This window comes from Galeopterus variegatus, unplaced genomic scaffold (assembly GCF_000696425.1).
Source record: "Galeopterus variegatus unplaced genomic scaffold, G_variegatus-3.0.2 Scaffold5385, whole genome shotgun sequence".
NCBI lineage: Eukaryota > Metazoa > Chordata > Mammalia > Dermoptera > Cynocephalidae > Galeopterus > Galeopterus variegatus.
The window spans coordinates 83,945-100,981 of record NW_007731496.1 but is presented as its reverse complement, the minus strand read 5'-3'; the positions used below and the strand labels follow the sequence as shown (position 1 = coordinate 100,981).

At 37.2% G+C, this 17,037-nt stretch overlaps 1 protein-coding gene across 1 annotated transcript in view; it reads right to left on the bottom strand.

Annotated features, from left to right (window-relative positions):
• IARS (isoleucyl-tRNA synthetase) overlaps positions 1-15,419 on the bottom strand; it is an 81,179-nt gene extending 65,760 nt beyond the window's left edge. The window contains exons 1-8 of the mRNA XM_008589342.1: positions 15,294-15,419; positions 14,428-14,584; positions 14,049-14,168; positions 12,600-12,619; positions 11,494-11,686; positions 4,474-4,621; positions 1,628-1,715; positions 1,309-1,369 (exon numbers count right to left, since the gene is read on the bottom strand). Coding sequence (XP_008587564.1) covers positions 1,309-1,369; positions 1,628-1,715; positions 4,474-4,621; positions 11,494-11,686; positions 12,600-12,619; positions 14,049-14,168; positions 14,428-14,584; positions 15,294-15,412 — 906 coding nt within the window. The 5' untranslated portion in view covers positions 15,413-15,419. The remainder of the gene's footprint in view (positions 1-1,308; positions 1,370-1,627; positions 1,716-4,473; positions 4,622-11,493; positions 11,687-12,599; positions 12,620-14,048; positions 14,169-14,427; positions 14,585-15,293) is intronic.
• Positions 15,420-17,037: the final 1,618 nt, after the last annotated feature.

Here is a 17,037-nt window from a genome sequence, read left to right as displayed (position 1 = left end):
CACTCAGTCATTAATAATTAGTTTAGTCTTTCATATCAGACGAAAATGTCTCCTAGGGTCAGACCAATCAGGTGTTCTGGTTTTCATTCAATCTTGTTAGGTTCCAAAGTCAGAAGTGGTCCCAAACAAGTAGCTTTACCCTTTTAGACACCTAGCACAATTGAGCTAAAAGACACTATCTCTTGCTCTGAGCCTCTTTTGAGGGTGTTAATGTAACTGGATTTCCCTCATTACATAATCCATTTGTTTCTTCTTTTACCCTCAGATACTATCCTTAACTTTTCTACCTTTTAGAAGGGACACTGGGTTTGGCCACTGTGCTTGTCTAGACTGTAGGCAGCAATACTAGTCTAGCAAGTGCCTTCCTCTTAGTCCACTACTATTCAGACAGAACAAGGTTAAATAGGTAAAGAACTGGTGGGCTATTTTTACCATTAGGCAACGTAGCTGCATTCACTGTTAACCCCGATTTTGCAGATGGAGTTGAAGGTGCAACTTACCCCTATCAGGGCCTTAGGAATTCTGACATAAGGTTTAAAAACATAGTTGCAGTTTCTTGCTTAGGAATTATCCCTGCTTCCAGCACTTATCGTTGCAATACCTGGTACTAGAACCACTGCATCATTTGAGGTAACATGGGGATGAAAAAGAAGTATACTCATACAGGCATCCTCCCCCAGATTTACCAGGAAAACAGGAATATCTAGTGGGGACACTCCTTTATTCCCATTCACGGTGAGTATGAGCCCATACTTCTGAAGGCATGGAAGCCAGTCCTTCGTGCCTTTCACCTCCCCCCCGTTCTAGACAGTCAACGTTTTCAATGCCTGTTCCACTTCTCTATCAAACTATTGGGAGGATATCTCTCTGCCTATTGCTGGACATTATGGACTGTAGGGTGGGTTTGTTGTTCTGAAGAAATGATGTTTGGCTGTCCAAATCCATGCAGTATTTTCTGTTCTGGCTTTTCTACAGCACTCTGAGCAACTGCATCTTCCACTGGGTAAGCAAGGCCCAGTCCAGAATCAGTGTCTACTCCTGTCAAGACCCATTTATAACCCCACAGGGCTACCAGCATCAGTCTTACTTGCCAGCTATGTGCAGGGCTTTCCTAGCAGGGAATGATTTTAATTATTAAAACAAGAAGGCAACACAATTTGATTTTAATACTAAAGCAGACTTTGGGATTCAGGGACATAAATATAAATAATGTAACAACCACACAATGTGAATTCCAATCATCACATTGCTCAAGTTATCAAATAAATGGATTGTCGAGAGCCCTGCAGTAACAGTCCCTAAGCTTACCTTCACAAAATAGTCAAACAGGGGCCTGTATTTCTTGCCTTTGAGATAGGCACCAGGAAATCTAGAAAATGGAGAAAGGCAAACTCACATTTAGATTACAATTAAAGAAATGAGAGTGCAGCTACGTAAGTCCCCACTCCCTCTTGTTTGCTTGCTCCTTACTCATTAGTGCTGGAACATGTGACTAGAACATGCTTATTAGTATCAGTACTTAAAACTGAACCTGAGTAATACAGCTTTTGGATAATAAAGCTTCTCTCTTTTTAAAACTAAGACAGACAGACAGAAACAGACACACACAAACTATTTAAATATTCACCTTTCAAGGATCTCATAGTCGCTCTCCAATTTATAGAGGGCTGATAATCTGGCTTCCATTAAAATGAGTAATTTTCCTCTGGCAACATCTATGAGAACACAGGACAAAGTGGACTTCAGTGATATTCAGATTTTGGATGACTCTAAAGACATGCACCAGGCATCATTTTTTCCTGAGGAGCTCCTGTATCACCTCCAACCAGTGTGCCTAGTACTCACAGAGAAACACTGTGGTACCCTGCTTCCAAGACATGAAAAGGCAAAAACACTAAATGCAGGTAGGTGGCTGGTAGTTATTATTAATCACATCTATTATCAATTTTTAGTAAATTCATCTTTATATTTTCCTTCCAAAGGTAATATATTTGAATGTTTAAAAATCGTAACATTAGGGCTGGCCCGGTGGCGCACTCAGTAGACCCAGAAATGAAATTACTAGGTCATATGGAAATTGTTTAACTTTTTGAAGAAATGCCACAGCTCAGTAGAGTGCGGCGCTTGGGAGCATGGCAGCGCTCCCGCCGAGGGTTTGGATCCCATATAGAGACCGGTCCGCTCACTGGTTGAGCACGGTGCAGGCTCGACACCGAGGGTTGCGATCCCGTTGCTGGTCACGGTACGGGCGCGACACCGTGGGTTGCAATCCCGCTACCGGTCACGAAAAAAGACAAAAAAAGGAAAAAAAAAATCGTAACATTAATCTCATCCCATCTCAGACGTTCTCATTTGGGTGTCTATTCATCCACATATTTTTTAATGCAAATACTAACAAATCTGTATGTAAGTAAGCAATGTCTTTATATTTTTTAAAACAATTACGAAGTAATACTCTATACAGGTTTTAACTTGTTTTCAGCTAATATATTGTGAACATCTTTCCCTATATTAGTACATATAGATATTCTTCATTAGGACTATTAGCTCTATAGGACTCCATTTTACAGAGGTACCACGAGTTATTTCTACCAAATTGACTAATAGGCATTTAAATTGCTTTCAAATTTTCACTACTATGAACACTGGGATAATGAATGGCCTTGTATATTACTGTGTACCCCTACTGGAAGTGTTTCTGGAGGACATTATTCTAGGAATAGAAAAGCTGGAACAAATGTAAGAACATTTCAAACTTGATACTGACAGAGTGCCCTACAAAAACCTAGGCCAATTTAAACTCCTACGTATAAGATATAATATACCCAAGAATTTACTAAAGCCTATGTCATATATTCAGTTCATTATGGGAAAAATAATATCTACAGATCATTGCTAAGGCCTTTGCAATTCATCGACAATTTGCTACAAATAAGGATGCTATTCCCCAGCTCTGATCACACAGGAACTTTGTTGTAAGTGAAGACCACATTTTCTGATAAAACTCAGATACGTGGTCTGCCAAGTAGAAGAGTCGTATGCAAGCAGAGTGATGACATGCTTGAAATCGTTGTCGAATGGCCCCTAAGGCTATCAGGCTCACTACAGAATGGCCAGTGACTCACCAGTGACACAGGGAAAATGTGCATGTGGGATTGACCTGTCTCAAAGAAGCAGCTGGAGCCACCTGAGCCAGGCCCCTGTGTGGACAACAGCTCTTCCCAGTAGGCATCACTGAGACCAGCTCTTGGTCCTTCCTATCTGTTCCAAGGGGAGAACCACATAAAGAACTCCCTCCCTCTCTTTTTTCTGAGCCCCAATCCTTTCCCATCCCTTTCTCAATATTCTTCTCTTGCCAGCACAAGCTACTGTGAATTAGGTTAACCAATGTAATACAGCTTTTCCAAAAAAAAATCATTTTAACCATTTGTAAGTGGCATTAAATACATTCACAATATTATATAATCATTACCACTATCTATACCCTAAACTTTTTCATCATCCCAAACTGAAACTCTTCCCATTAAACAATAACTACCCCTCTCAGCCTCTGAAAACCACCAGTGTACTTTCTCTGTAAACTTGACTATTCTAGGTACCTTATATGAGTGGAATTGTACATTATCTGTCCTCTTGTGACTGGTTTATTTCACTAAGCATAATGTCTTCAAGGTTCATCCAAGTTCTGGCATGTATCAGAATTTCTTCCCTTCTAAAGGTTGTATGTAAATATCATATTGTGTTTATCCATTCCCAGTCGATGAATACTCGAGGTGTTTCCATCTTTTGGCTAGTGTGAATAATGCTGCTATGAATGTGGGTATAAAAACTTCTGTTCGAGTCCCTGCTTTCAATTCATTTGTGACCCAGAAATGAAATTACTAGGTCATATGGAAATTGTTTAACTTTTTGAAGAAATGCCACACTGTTTTCCATAGCAGCTACATCATAGCTTTCTTTCTGGCAATTTTTCCTCTTTTTCTCCTTTTGCTCCCCGTAAGCTGTTCAAACCTGAAGGTATATTTGTTCACAAAGTACCAATCTTCTTTTTCCATAGCAATCTCTTTATGGAAAGGGCCTACTTGAGACTATGATAACTCTCTACCAGGGAATATTTGAAAAGCACACAGTTCTCAAATTCTGGTACCAATTCCTAATAATGATATGATGCCACATTTCTGAATCTTAGATTATTCATCTGTAATAAGGTCATGATGTGTAAAAGCATATTTCAAACTGGATATTACAATGAAATTTTACTTTCTACTTTTTACCCCTCTGTATTAATTTTTGTGTTACTTTTCAATCAGAAATAAAAAAAAAATTTTAGAGGTTATTTTTCTGATTAAGTCAAATTCTTTTCAAAGAATTCTATTTTTACTTCAAAAAGAAATGTAGTAAACTTTCTTAGTTTCCCAAAATATAAACTTATTTTATCCACATTCATCGTTAAGTACCCAGGCTCACACTTACCTTTAATCTTCACGTACTGCATATCTGGATTAACACAGAGGGCAAGGTTACTAGGTAGAGTCCAGGGAGTAGTTGTCCAAGCAACTAAAGATATATTTTCATCCTCCTCCAAAGGGAAAGTTATAAATACTGAGGGATCTTGAACATCCTGAAGTAAATTAAGATAAAGTACTGTTTTACAAGTCCATAATAATACACATAAGAAAAAGAAACTGATCCTAAAGAGGAATAAAATAAATAAAACTTTAGAACAAACTGAGCTCTTAAAAACTATTTGTCACATTTATAAAAAGAAAATAGAAAGCAAGAAATTCCAAATAAAAACTTTTAAATACTTAAAAAAATGTTTTAACAATTACCTTAGTAGGCACAAATATAAAACATTTTAGGACATCTGGTGACTTTTTAAAGCAACTTATCAACAGGAATACATAAAGGAATTTTCACTATTTTATAGTAAACTTATTTTATAGAAACTTATTTTATAGTAAGTCCATGAAGAGTCAGGTCAACAAAATAACTGCTTTATAAAACAGATTTATCTTTTCCCCCAAATATCAAGAAGAATCATACTGAAAAATCAGACACTTGAATTTGGTAATCAAGGAAATTAAAAGAAATTATAAAGTTATATGCTTTATAATATGACTATGAAACATTGTCTGCATAAAAGTAGTTGTTGATGGGGCCGGCCCGGTGGTGCACTGCTACAGTGCGCCACTTGGGAAGCGCGGCGGCGCTCCCGCCGAGGGTTCAGATCCCACATACAGACCGGCCGCTCACTGGCTGAGCGAGGTGCGGGAGCAACACCAAGGGTTGCGATCCCGTAGCCGGTCCCGGTCCGGTACGGGCGCGACACTGAGTGTTGTGATCCGTTGCCGGTCACGAAAAAAAAAAAAAAAAAAAAGAATTTGTATTAAGGCAATATTAATTCTGCTCACTAAATTAAAAATTGGCTATAACTCTATGACAATGTTTCAACACAAAAATATCAAGGATTTTAAAATAAATAGTTCTAAGGTAGAACCAATCATTACCGAACACAAACCAAATGCATTCTAAATAAACTGCCATGAGAAAAAGGAGCTCTTATTCACATGTAAAACATCAGACAAACCTGAATGAGGGATACTAAAATGTACTGGCCCATCTGTATCCCTCCTATATATCAGTATCATGAAACATAGAGAGAGACTGAGGAAGAGTTTAAGAGTAATGAAGGCTGGAGACACAGCAATGAATGAAGCACATGATCTAGAATTTTGTTTTACTATAAAGAACATTACTAGGACAATTAGAACCTGAATAAGATCTAAAGATAAGATAACATGGTATTAACATTAATTTTCTAATTTCAATTGTTTAAAAGAATGTTACGGATTTTAGGAAATATGTAGTTAAGCATTTAGAGGAACAGGGCCATCCTGTCTGCAACTTACTCTTAAAGGGTACTGTGCCTCACCCACATGAAAAGAGAGAAAAGGATAAAATAAATGTGGAGGGAATCTAGATGAAGAGTATGGAGAATTCAACTTTTCTGTAACTATGCAACTACGTAAAAATTAAATTTTTCTCAATCAAAAATAAACACCTCCAGTATAATTAATACAAAGAATACATCAAAATAGCTAAAATGAAAAAAGAATATGCCATGTATGAGAAAGTGTGTTAGTCCGTTTCTGTTGCTTATAACGAAATACCTGAAACTGGGTGATTTATAAAGAAAAATGAAATTTATTGCTTATAGTTTCTGAGGCTGGGAAGCCCAAAGTCCACCTGCTGGTGGCGACAGTGACCCAGGGGTCTCACATTGCAAAATGGTGGGAGCAGAAAGAGCAGAGAGTAACCTCCTCATTCACCCTCCAAACCACACCACTGACCACCATTTTTAATCCATTCACTACTTCATGGTCCTGCAACCTAATCACCTCTTCAAGGCCCCACCTTTTAATTACCATAATAGGATTTCTCACCCTCTTAACAGTCACAGTGGGGACCAAGTCTCTAATACATAAAACTTGGGGAACACAGTTCAAGCTTCAGTGAGTTTTGGGGACATAATTCAATCCACAACAGCAAGGATACAAGGAAATCAGAAATGTCCAGTGGGAGTATAAACCAGTGTCACTGCTTTGGAAAACTATTTGCCAGTACCTGTTAGAACAGGGGTCAGCAAACTATGGCCAGGGGCCAAATCTGGCTCATCATTGGTTTCCATACAGCAAGTGTGCTAAAGATGGTTTTGATACATGAGACAGAGACCATTTGGTACATGAGACAGAGACCATTTAATCCAAAAAGCCTAAAATATGTACTTTACAGAAAAAGTCTGCCAACCCCAGTACTAGAATTAAATACAACTATGTCTTATGACTTAATAATTCTACTACTTGCTATTTAACCAACAGAAACGTGTACATATGCTTCCAAAAGACAAGCTCTGAAATGTTCACAGTAGCACTATTTGTGAAAGCCAACAACCAGAAATTATCCAAATGTCCTTCAACAGTGGAATGGATAAATACTAACCGTAATTAAAATTATGATCTACAATGACACACAACATGGATGAGTTTCACAACGTTGAACAAGAGAAGCTATACACAAAACACCACAGACTGCATGCTCATTTATATAAAGTATAGAACTGGCAAACGAATCAATGTGTCACAAGTGAGTACAGTGGTTACTGTACGCGGGAGCGGGTGGAGGGCTAACCTCCTTAAGGGACCATAAAGAGAGAGAAATTCTGATAGGATGCTAAGGTTTTTTGTTTTTTTTTTTAACTTTATCTGAGTGCTGGCTTCACAGATGTACTCACTTTGTGAAAGTTCACAGAAATGTGTTCTTTTCAGTATTTGTATTATACTTCAACCATAAGTTAAAAGCAACAACAAAAATGGATAAAGCACTAGTAAATGGAGGAATCAAAAAATGTCATCTTATTATTAAACCAGGTAATAAATACTAAAATGTAAAAAATGATTAATTCTAGTTATACAGTGTAACGAATCTAACAAGAAAAAAACCGCTAAAAGGAAAACTTCATAAAACATTAATAGCGATTGCCTTTGGGTACTGGGTATATACTTTTTTTCTCATAATGAACATGTCGTCGCATATAACTCCATAATTAATCCAAAATGACTAGACTCCTAAAAACTAAAAATTCAGTCACATCAAAAATAAATCGATTCTGGGCCGACCCCGTGGCACACTTGGGAGAGTGCGGCGCTGGGAGTGCAGTGACGCTTCCGCTGCGGTTCGGATCCTATATAGGGATGACCGGTGCGCTCACTGGCTGAGCGTGGTGTGGAGGACACCACACCGGGGGTTGCGATCCCCTTACCAGTCACCAAAAAAAGACGAAAAAAAAAAAAAATTGATTCTTATGTACCATAACCTGGTAACGATGTTTACCTTTTGAAATAGTTGGAAGGCTTTCTCCTATAACTAAATTTGCTTACATACTTCTTGACCCTTTTCCCATAAGAACTTATTTACAGAAAAGTGTAACACTTGAAAATTCTAGGAGCTATTATGAGGGCCTAACATGTGAAAAATATAGTTGCCCAAGAGAAACTCTAGTATAAATACACAAGGATTCATATTATAAAATGTCTGTAGCAATATTATCATCAAAAAAAGGGGCTATGTTCCTCAAAACTACTGTAATGTTTATGAAAAGAATGCATAAGTTTTTGTCTGTTTTATGAAATACTATATAGTAGGTAAACATAAATAAACTCAAGACTACCTGGATCATATGAAGAATCTTTAAAATAATACTTCACAGGGCCGGCCTGTGGCTCACTCGGGAGAGTGTGGTGCTGATAACACCAAGGCCACGGGTTCGGATCCCATATAGGGATGGCTGGTTAGCTCACTGGGTGAGTGTGGTGCTGACAACACCAAGTCAAGGGTTAAGATCCCCTTACCGGTCATCTTTTTAAAAAAAAAAAATAAATAAATAAAATAATACTTCACATAAAAGGTATGGTGCAGAAAAAATATGGTGGTATTTAAAAACATGCAGAATAATGCTATATACTGTTTATGGATACTTATTTATGTAGACAAAGCATGAAAATATGCACAGCAAAAAACACCAAATTCAGCACAGGGGTTACCTTTCAGGATGTAAGACAGGAAACAAATGAGAAAGGTGGTGTAAATAAACAAATGAATAAGTTTTAGTATATTCACTTATACAGAACAGTTATAGAACAAAAGATCTATAGCTGCATACCACATGGACAACTCACAAACCTAAAATTGAGTGAGAGAAGCCAGATATAAAAGAATACATATTGGACCTTTCCATTTACACAAAGCACAAAATCAGGTAAAACGAATCAATGGTTATCTGTAATATCTGACAGTCTTTAAAAAGATGTATTTATTGGAATACATCAAGTAGTATACTTAAGATTTATGCACTTAATTGCAAATTTTTACCTCACACTCCAAAAAGCAACCATAATCAGATACTGGGATCTAGTAATGACATACATGCTGAAGGAAAAAAACAAATAAGCAAAGTATCAATTTACATAAAATATAGAAGGCAGAAAACATGTTAAATTAGACCATGGGGATGTAATTAGCAAAATTCAGACTATGGGAAACAGGTAAGACAAAACCCATTACCTAAATAAACAACGATTTGCCAAGAATTAAAAAGAGGGATGGGGAGAGGGAAAGGGAGACCTACAGATTTAAAATAGACCTGCTATGGTTTGAATGTCTATGTGCCCCTAAAATTCATATGTTGAAAACTAAGACCCAACGTGACAGTGTTAAGAGGTGGGGTCTTTAGGAGGCGATTGTCATGACAGTTGTACCCTCATGAATGGGACTAGACCTTTTTATAAAGGACCTAGGGAACTAGCTCGGCACTTTTTTCGGCCCTTTTCACCTTCTGCCACGTGAGGACACAGCAACATGGTACCACCCTGGAAGCCAAGGGCAGCCCTCACCAGACACTGAATCTGTCAGTGCTTTGATTTTGGGCTTCCCAAACTCTAGAACTGTGAGAGATAATATTTTATTGTTTATGAATTACCCAGTCTCAGGTATTTTGTTATAGCAGTACAAACGGACTAAGACAAGACCTAAGAGACAGGTTTCACCATGCGTGAGCCTTTGATAGATCCTGATTCAGAACAACTGAAAACTGAAAAATAACTCCAGGGGAAATTATGAAACAATTAGAAATGCACACATTGATGCTATCCAGGAATTGAACAATTACAGGATATTAAAAATGACTCATGGTGACTTCTTTTTTTTAGGTGTAATAATAATAAATGCTAATATGGTAAGGTTAAAAAAAGAGAGATTCCTTATCTATAATAGATCTATTCTAGCCTGGCCAATTAGCCCAGCTGATTAGAATGCAGTCTTATAACACCCAGGTCACGGGTTCAGATCTCTGTACTGGCCAGCTGCCAAAAAAGCACAAAACAAACAAAAAAGATCTATTCTGAATTACTTCTTGATAAAATGATACGATGTTGGGGCCGGCCCGGTGGCGCACTGCTACAGTTCGCCGCTTGGGAGCGCGGCAGCGTTCCCGCCGAGGGTTCGGATCCCACATACAGACCGGTTCCCGCTCATTGGCTGAGCGAGGGGCGGGCGCAACACCGAGGGTTGCGATCCCGTTGCCGGTCCGGTCCGGTACAGGCGCGACACTGAGGGTTGCGATCCGTTGCCGGACACACACAGAAAAAGACAAAAATAAAATAAAATAAAATGATACGATGTCTGAAATTTGTCTCAAAGTGAGGACAGGAGAAACACAGAAAAAGACAAAAATAAAATAAAATAAAATAAAATGATACGATGTCTGAAATTTGTCTCAAAGTGAGGACAGGAGAACAGGAAGGAGGGTGTGTGTGGACAGGAGAACAGGAGGGGTGTGTGTGGTGTGTGTGTTTGTTAGGATCAGCCGTGGTCAACAGTAAATTAATTACACTATTCTATCTACTTTTGTGTGTGCTTAAGATTCCCCATGTTAAATTGTTTTTAAAAAGTAAGCAAATACAGCACACGGTAAGACTTGACAAAGCTAGGCTTTGGTACCCAGGTGGTTATTATACTCATATTACTCTCTACATTTTTATGTGCTTGAAATATTTTATTAAACAAATACAACCCAAAACAAACAAACAAAAAACCAACAACGAAATGTGAGCACAATCACAGAAGGTACTTAGGAGACAATAGGAATCATCACACCCACCTCACACAGATTTGCAAAGATCAAACGAGATATGTGAAAGTATTCTATGAGATAAAATGTGCTTCTGAAATGCAAGTTTTACTCATATCATTTCCAAGCCTGGGCCACGAAACAAGAATTTCAAACAAGCAAACATCCTTTAAAAACAGAGGATTAGATAAACTCTCAAAAATGAAAACAGCTGAATACAAAGGAGAACAGTTACTTCCTGTTTCAGAAGACTCACTGTGGTTTACTATCTTTCTAGATGTGGTAGTGTACTCTGTAAACACCAAATATGTCTAAACACCTCCATCATACCAGCGACAGCAAGTGAGTCCATTTCTTCAGAGATAAGATCATATTACCATTCACCATCCCAAATTAATTTTTTTCCTAATACCCTTAACAAATAAATGATGTTATAAGGTCCCAGAAAAGGCATAAAATCACCCAAACCAGTAACCCTGAAGAAATGGGGTCTGGAGGGAAGTATGTCAGAGCTGGACTTATTAAGCAAAGAGAGAGGCACAAAAATATGGTCAAAACAAACAAAAAAACTATAACATTAAGATACACCATAAATCAGTGGGGGTAAACAAATCCCTCATTTTTAATCTTAACAGAGCCTTAGTAACAGTGACTGGTAATATTATCAGCACTCTGTAAGAAGTGTTCTAACTAATGGCTGGGCTAACACTCCATATTGGGACTACTTGGGAATACTTACTATGATCATAACCATTGGTTCCACATACATACTTCAACGCTGAATGACGTCTCAGCATTTCACATACCTTGTAATTCTGGTGCGATTCAAAGTTGGAAAGTGGAGTGTTGCATGCGGTGGAGAAAGGCATGACTTTCACGCCTCTATAAACCAGGCCTTTATCATAGAGTTGTTTGAAGACCCACCTAGCAAGAGATGAGAGTTTTACAATTACATAATGAAAATTCTCTTCCCCTAAATGTAAACATTCATGCCATTTTCTGTTTAAAGTTTCGTTTGCCAAAGAAGTGAAAAACCAATATCTCTTCATGTGGAGGCTAGCTGGTAAATTACAGCAGACTAGTATAACGAGACATTATGTAGACATTAAAAGTGCTAATAACTACTGAGATGGAAAGATGTTCAAGACACAATGTTGACTAAGAAAAACAACTGACAGACCATATTGTACAATAAGGTACCAATGGTGTAACACTGTACATGTCAGTATACATATTTACATTTCTTAGAGATGTTGAAAAAATAGATTTTTACCAACACATTAATTATGATTGGGATTTCAGAGCTTTTTCTTCAACTTTTTCCTGGTGTACTGTTTAGATTTCAATATAATGGGCAGTTTTACAAAAGCAGTTTAGAAAGTACACATCACTGGGATTACGATCAGGTATCTCTCCTAGTTAATCAAAAGCTTATTGAACACTTAAACGTGTTGCATTAAGCGAACTGTACCAAAGCACTGTGCAAACATCAACAGTAATAGTCACCCCAAGTTCTGCTGTGATGACTCTCTTCTCTTTCAGCTGTATAACAGAGTGCATTGGTGGGAACCTTTACTCAATTCTGCCTTTATTTAATTCACCTTTATATTCCAGTTCCTATGTGCTTGGTATAATAAATGAATTAAGTTCTTTCCTATTTGTTAAAATGACATTTTTATGAGGAAAAAATGTACTTTTTTTCATGTTATTCCTTTGACTTTAGTCAAAGCTAAAAAAGTAATATTTTAAAACAAATTTCCCAAGTCTAAGTTCAATCTTAAATTATGTTCCTGAAATAATACTCTAGAAAAGGAGTATTAGATTTGTATAACAAGACCCAGGTTCAAGCCTAAGAGCCATAAACTAAGCTATGTGATCACAGGTAAGGCACAACTTTTACCTCAAGCAGGACCCTAACCAACCCACAGGACTCTCTGGGTCACATGGGAAAATTCATGTGAAGTACTTTATATGCTCAAAAGTACCAACTCAGTCTAAATTATCACCATTATAAATGTTATCATTATTAAAGATATCTTCTACTCTTTCTTATATTTGCCGTTGGTCTATTTGCCTTATTTATACGGTAACAAGTTCCTCAGGAATAACTAACATTCTAATACCAAGAGGCTTTAAAAATGGTTTTCCTCCCAATCCGAGCAAGTTTTATGTAAATTAAGGATTTAGAGCTGTACTGAACAATATGGTAGGTGCTAGCCATACGTGATTTTTAATTTAAAATTTTAAATACTGAAATATTTAAATGTTAAAATTAAAAATTCATTTTCTCACTCACACTAATTACATTTAAATACTCAATATTCCTGATCTAGATCTTATTTTTCAGATGCTTAACACAAAACCTGGTTTTTTTTTTTTTTTTGTTTTTTTTTTTTCTTTTCAAAACCTGGTTTTTTTTTTTTTGTTTGTTTTGTTTTTTCCTTTTTGTCTTTTTTCGTGACCGGCTACAGGATCGCAACCCTCAGTGTCGCGCCCGCACTGTGCTCAACCAGTGAGCGGACCGGTCTCTATATGGGATCCAAACCCTCGGCAGGAGCGCCGCTGTGCTCCCAAGTGCCACACTCTACCAAGTGCGCCACTGGGCCAGCCCCAAAACCTGGTTTTTAGAGGCTCTACTCATGGGGACTCCAGCTGCTCAGTGAATAGGAAGCTCCCTGTCCAAAGTCTCTGGCATGTTAGAGTCAGAGGGTCTGAAGGAATGTCCCAAGGTATCTAGCTCCTTAGTGGAAGGACATATACCAACCACGTTCAGCAGATCCTGACCAACAGAAACGTGAGCAGGTAGATAACAAGGCAATAAGAGTCACAAGCACCTACAATGCAATGCAAAGAGTACGTATCTTACAAAATAGCTTCGCAACTCACCTGTACTTTTATGCATAATTTAATAAAAGTAGGACTTCCTTAAGGCTCAGTTATGTACCTAGGGCATTTTGCAACCATCTTGATGGTATCTATTTGCCCAGTAATGATTCTTAGACAACTGTAGAAGACCCCAGTTAAACCACCTATCAAGACTGGCATTGCTACCACTGTCCTATGATAGCACAAAGAAATAAAATTGCATTTGGAACTGTTATGCAACAGTGACTTCACTATACAACTTCTTTCAGCATTAAATTCAAGCACACAATCTCCTAGACTTAATTCCTTAAACAAACAAAACTACTTCTGAAACTAATTTTCCCTAAATTTGGTACAAACTAATTTGGTAAAAAAACTTTAAATAGTAGGCCATTTATATATTTTACTTACTCTACTTAATGGTGCAAAAATACTAACATATTTGATTGTGGCTTGCTGTTCAACCTGCCAATCTACTGAAAATAACTCAACATACCTTCCACTCAGTGGAATACCTCATTACAATTGCTCGGCACTGACTATTATACTCTGCGATCCCCATTTTGGCCACATCCTCTGGTCCTCTGATTCCCAGTGTCTTATCAATTTCATATTCCTGAAAGTTTGGGATAAGACTGTTAACATCCTTGGCCCTATGAAATAACAGCAACTAAGTAACTCTAGAAAATAAAACAGCTTAAAAAAAAAACCAACTAGTTTTAGAAAATCTACAGAGAAAATGAACTGTAAATATGATAGAAATGAAGAAAAAGTCTAACAAATCGTCAAAATTCATCATACGTTAACGTATCACATGATGAAATCTAATGCTTATAAAAAATCAGAACATTATAAGGTTGAGGACTCAAACGTACCACAGGTAAGCCATGACAATCCCATCCAAATCTTCTGTCAACATGAAACCCGCTCTGGTGAGCATATCTTGTAACTACATCTTTAATTGTCCCTGCAAGTATATGTCCATAGTGAGGCAGTCCAGTTGCAAAAGGAGGCCCATCGTAGAAAGTAAATCTAAGAGAGGTAATAAAAATACATTTAGTCACTTTAAAACAGACAGCAACAATTTAAGACAATATCTTTCTATAGATAGTTCCTGTCACAATAGAATCTTTAGGGAGAAGAAAAGCAGCAGATCAGGAAATTCAGACACAATTGATTAGATAATTACTGTCTTCAGAAAGGCTACAGTTATGGCAGAGCTGGAGAGACCTCCTTCAACTAACTGTTCTTCATTTATTAGTCCCATAACTTAAGGCAGTTATTCATCCTGATCCTGAGTTATCTCATCAGTAAAATATGGCAATAAATACCTATTTCATAAAGTTTTTGAGCAGAGAAGACACATAATGAAAACAGTGATTAAAGGACTGATCTTTTCAGTGAATGGAAACTAGAGGCAGGAAGTGCTGTAGTAGCCTTCTATGGGGTACTTATATTTAGGGATAAGTAGCTAAATGAGAGTGGTGATGATGACAAAGGTGGAAAGGAAGAAGGTGATATATATAGAGTCTATTCAGATGACCTCTTTAAAAAAGTGGGTCTATCCTAATAATTAAGAACTCATTCATTCAATGTATATCTAGTAACAAGTACCCACTATACAGAGAGCTGGGAGACTCTGGGAATACAAAGATGAATAAAGAGTTTCTGCTTTAATGGAACTCAATCTAAGAAATGACAAATCCTAAGGACTCTACCTTTACCAAAGAAATACACATACTTTGGTCTATGTTTTGATTGCTTTAAGCATTCCTGAAAACAATTAAATTCGGACCAGAACTGTAAGATTTTCTCTTCTTCAGCAGGAAAATTGATGTTTTCTGGAACTTGTTGAACCATTTTGTTGCTGCAAAGAAAATCAAATTATAACAATCAAAAGAGAAATCTAGTAATAACAGAGTACTATATTATTAAAATGGGTATACATACCACTATCCATGACACTACATGTTATTGAAAAATTACAGCTTTATTGAGATAAAATTCACATACCATAAAGTGTACACTTTTAAAGTGTACAATTCAGTGATTTTTAGTATACTCACAAGGTTGTGCAACCATCACCACCATCTAACTTCAGACCATTTTCAACACCCCCCCCCCCCCAAAAACCCCATAACCATTAGCAGTCATTCCCTTTTTTCTCCTCCCCCAGCCCCTGGCAACTGCCAATTTTTCTGCCCCTAAGTATCTGCATATTCTGGACATTCCATATAAATGGAAAAGTCATATGAATCACCTTACATTGTAGCCTATTGTGTCTGGTTTCATTTCCTTAGTATATTTCAAGGTTCATCCATGTGGTAATATGTATTTATACTTCACTAATTTTTAAGGCTGAATAATATTCCATTGTATGGCTATTCCACATTTTGTTTATCCATTCACCAGTTCATGGAGTATTTCTACTTTTTGGCTATTGTGAATAATGCTGCTATAACCATGCATGTACAAGTTTTCATATGAACACATGTTTTCATTTCTCTTGGGAATATAGCTACAAGTGAAATTTCTAGGTCATGTGCTAACTTTGTATTTAACTTTTTGAGAAATTGCCAAAATGTTTCCCCAAGGTGGTTGCACCATTTTACATTCCTCCAGCATTGCAGCAGTGAATGAAGACTTGTTTCTCCATATCCTCCCCAGCACTCCTTATTTTCTATCTTTTGATTACAGCCATTGTAGAGGGTGTAAAGTAGTATCTCACTGTGAGTTTGATTTGCATTTCCCTAATGACTAATGAGGTTGAACACCTTTCCATGTGCTTACTGGCCATTTGTGCATCTTTTTTGGATAAATGTTTATTCATCCTTTGCCCATTCTTTAATTTTTTTTTTGGCAGCTGGCTGGTATGCGGATCTGAACCCTTTTGTTTAATCGATATACAATATAGTCCATTTTCATGTCCCTTTACCAATTCCTCCTTTTCCTCCCTGCCCCCCCCACCATCATATTTGTTCATTTGTCTCAACAAAATCAAGAAATTGTTGTGTCTTCTTCCCACTCCCCTGCTCCACAGTCGTTTGTATGTTTATTTATTTTTGTTAGCTCCCACAAATAAGTGAGAACATGTGGTATTTCTCTTTCTGTGCCTGGCTTATTTTACTTAATTTTATTTTTGGGATCTGAACTCTTAACCTTGGTGTTACAACACTGCACTCTAACCAACTGAGCTAACTGGCCAGCCCTTAAGTGTCTTCTTATGGTTGAGTTTTAAGAGTTTTTTGTATATTCTGGATACAGATCCTTTATCAGATAAATGATCTGTAAAAAACTCCCCCCTGGGCTGTCTTAATTTCTTGATGGCATTCTCTGAAGCACAAAAGATTTTAATTTTAATCAAGCCAAATTTACCTATTTTTTATTTCTTGCTTGAGCTTCTGGTGTCATATCTAATAAACTATTACCTGAACAAAGCTGCAAATTTTTAGCTTACATTTAGGCTGTTGATCCATTTTTTTTTT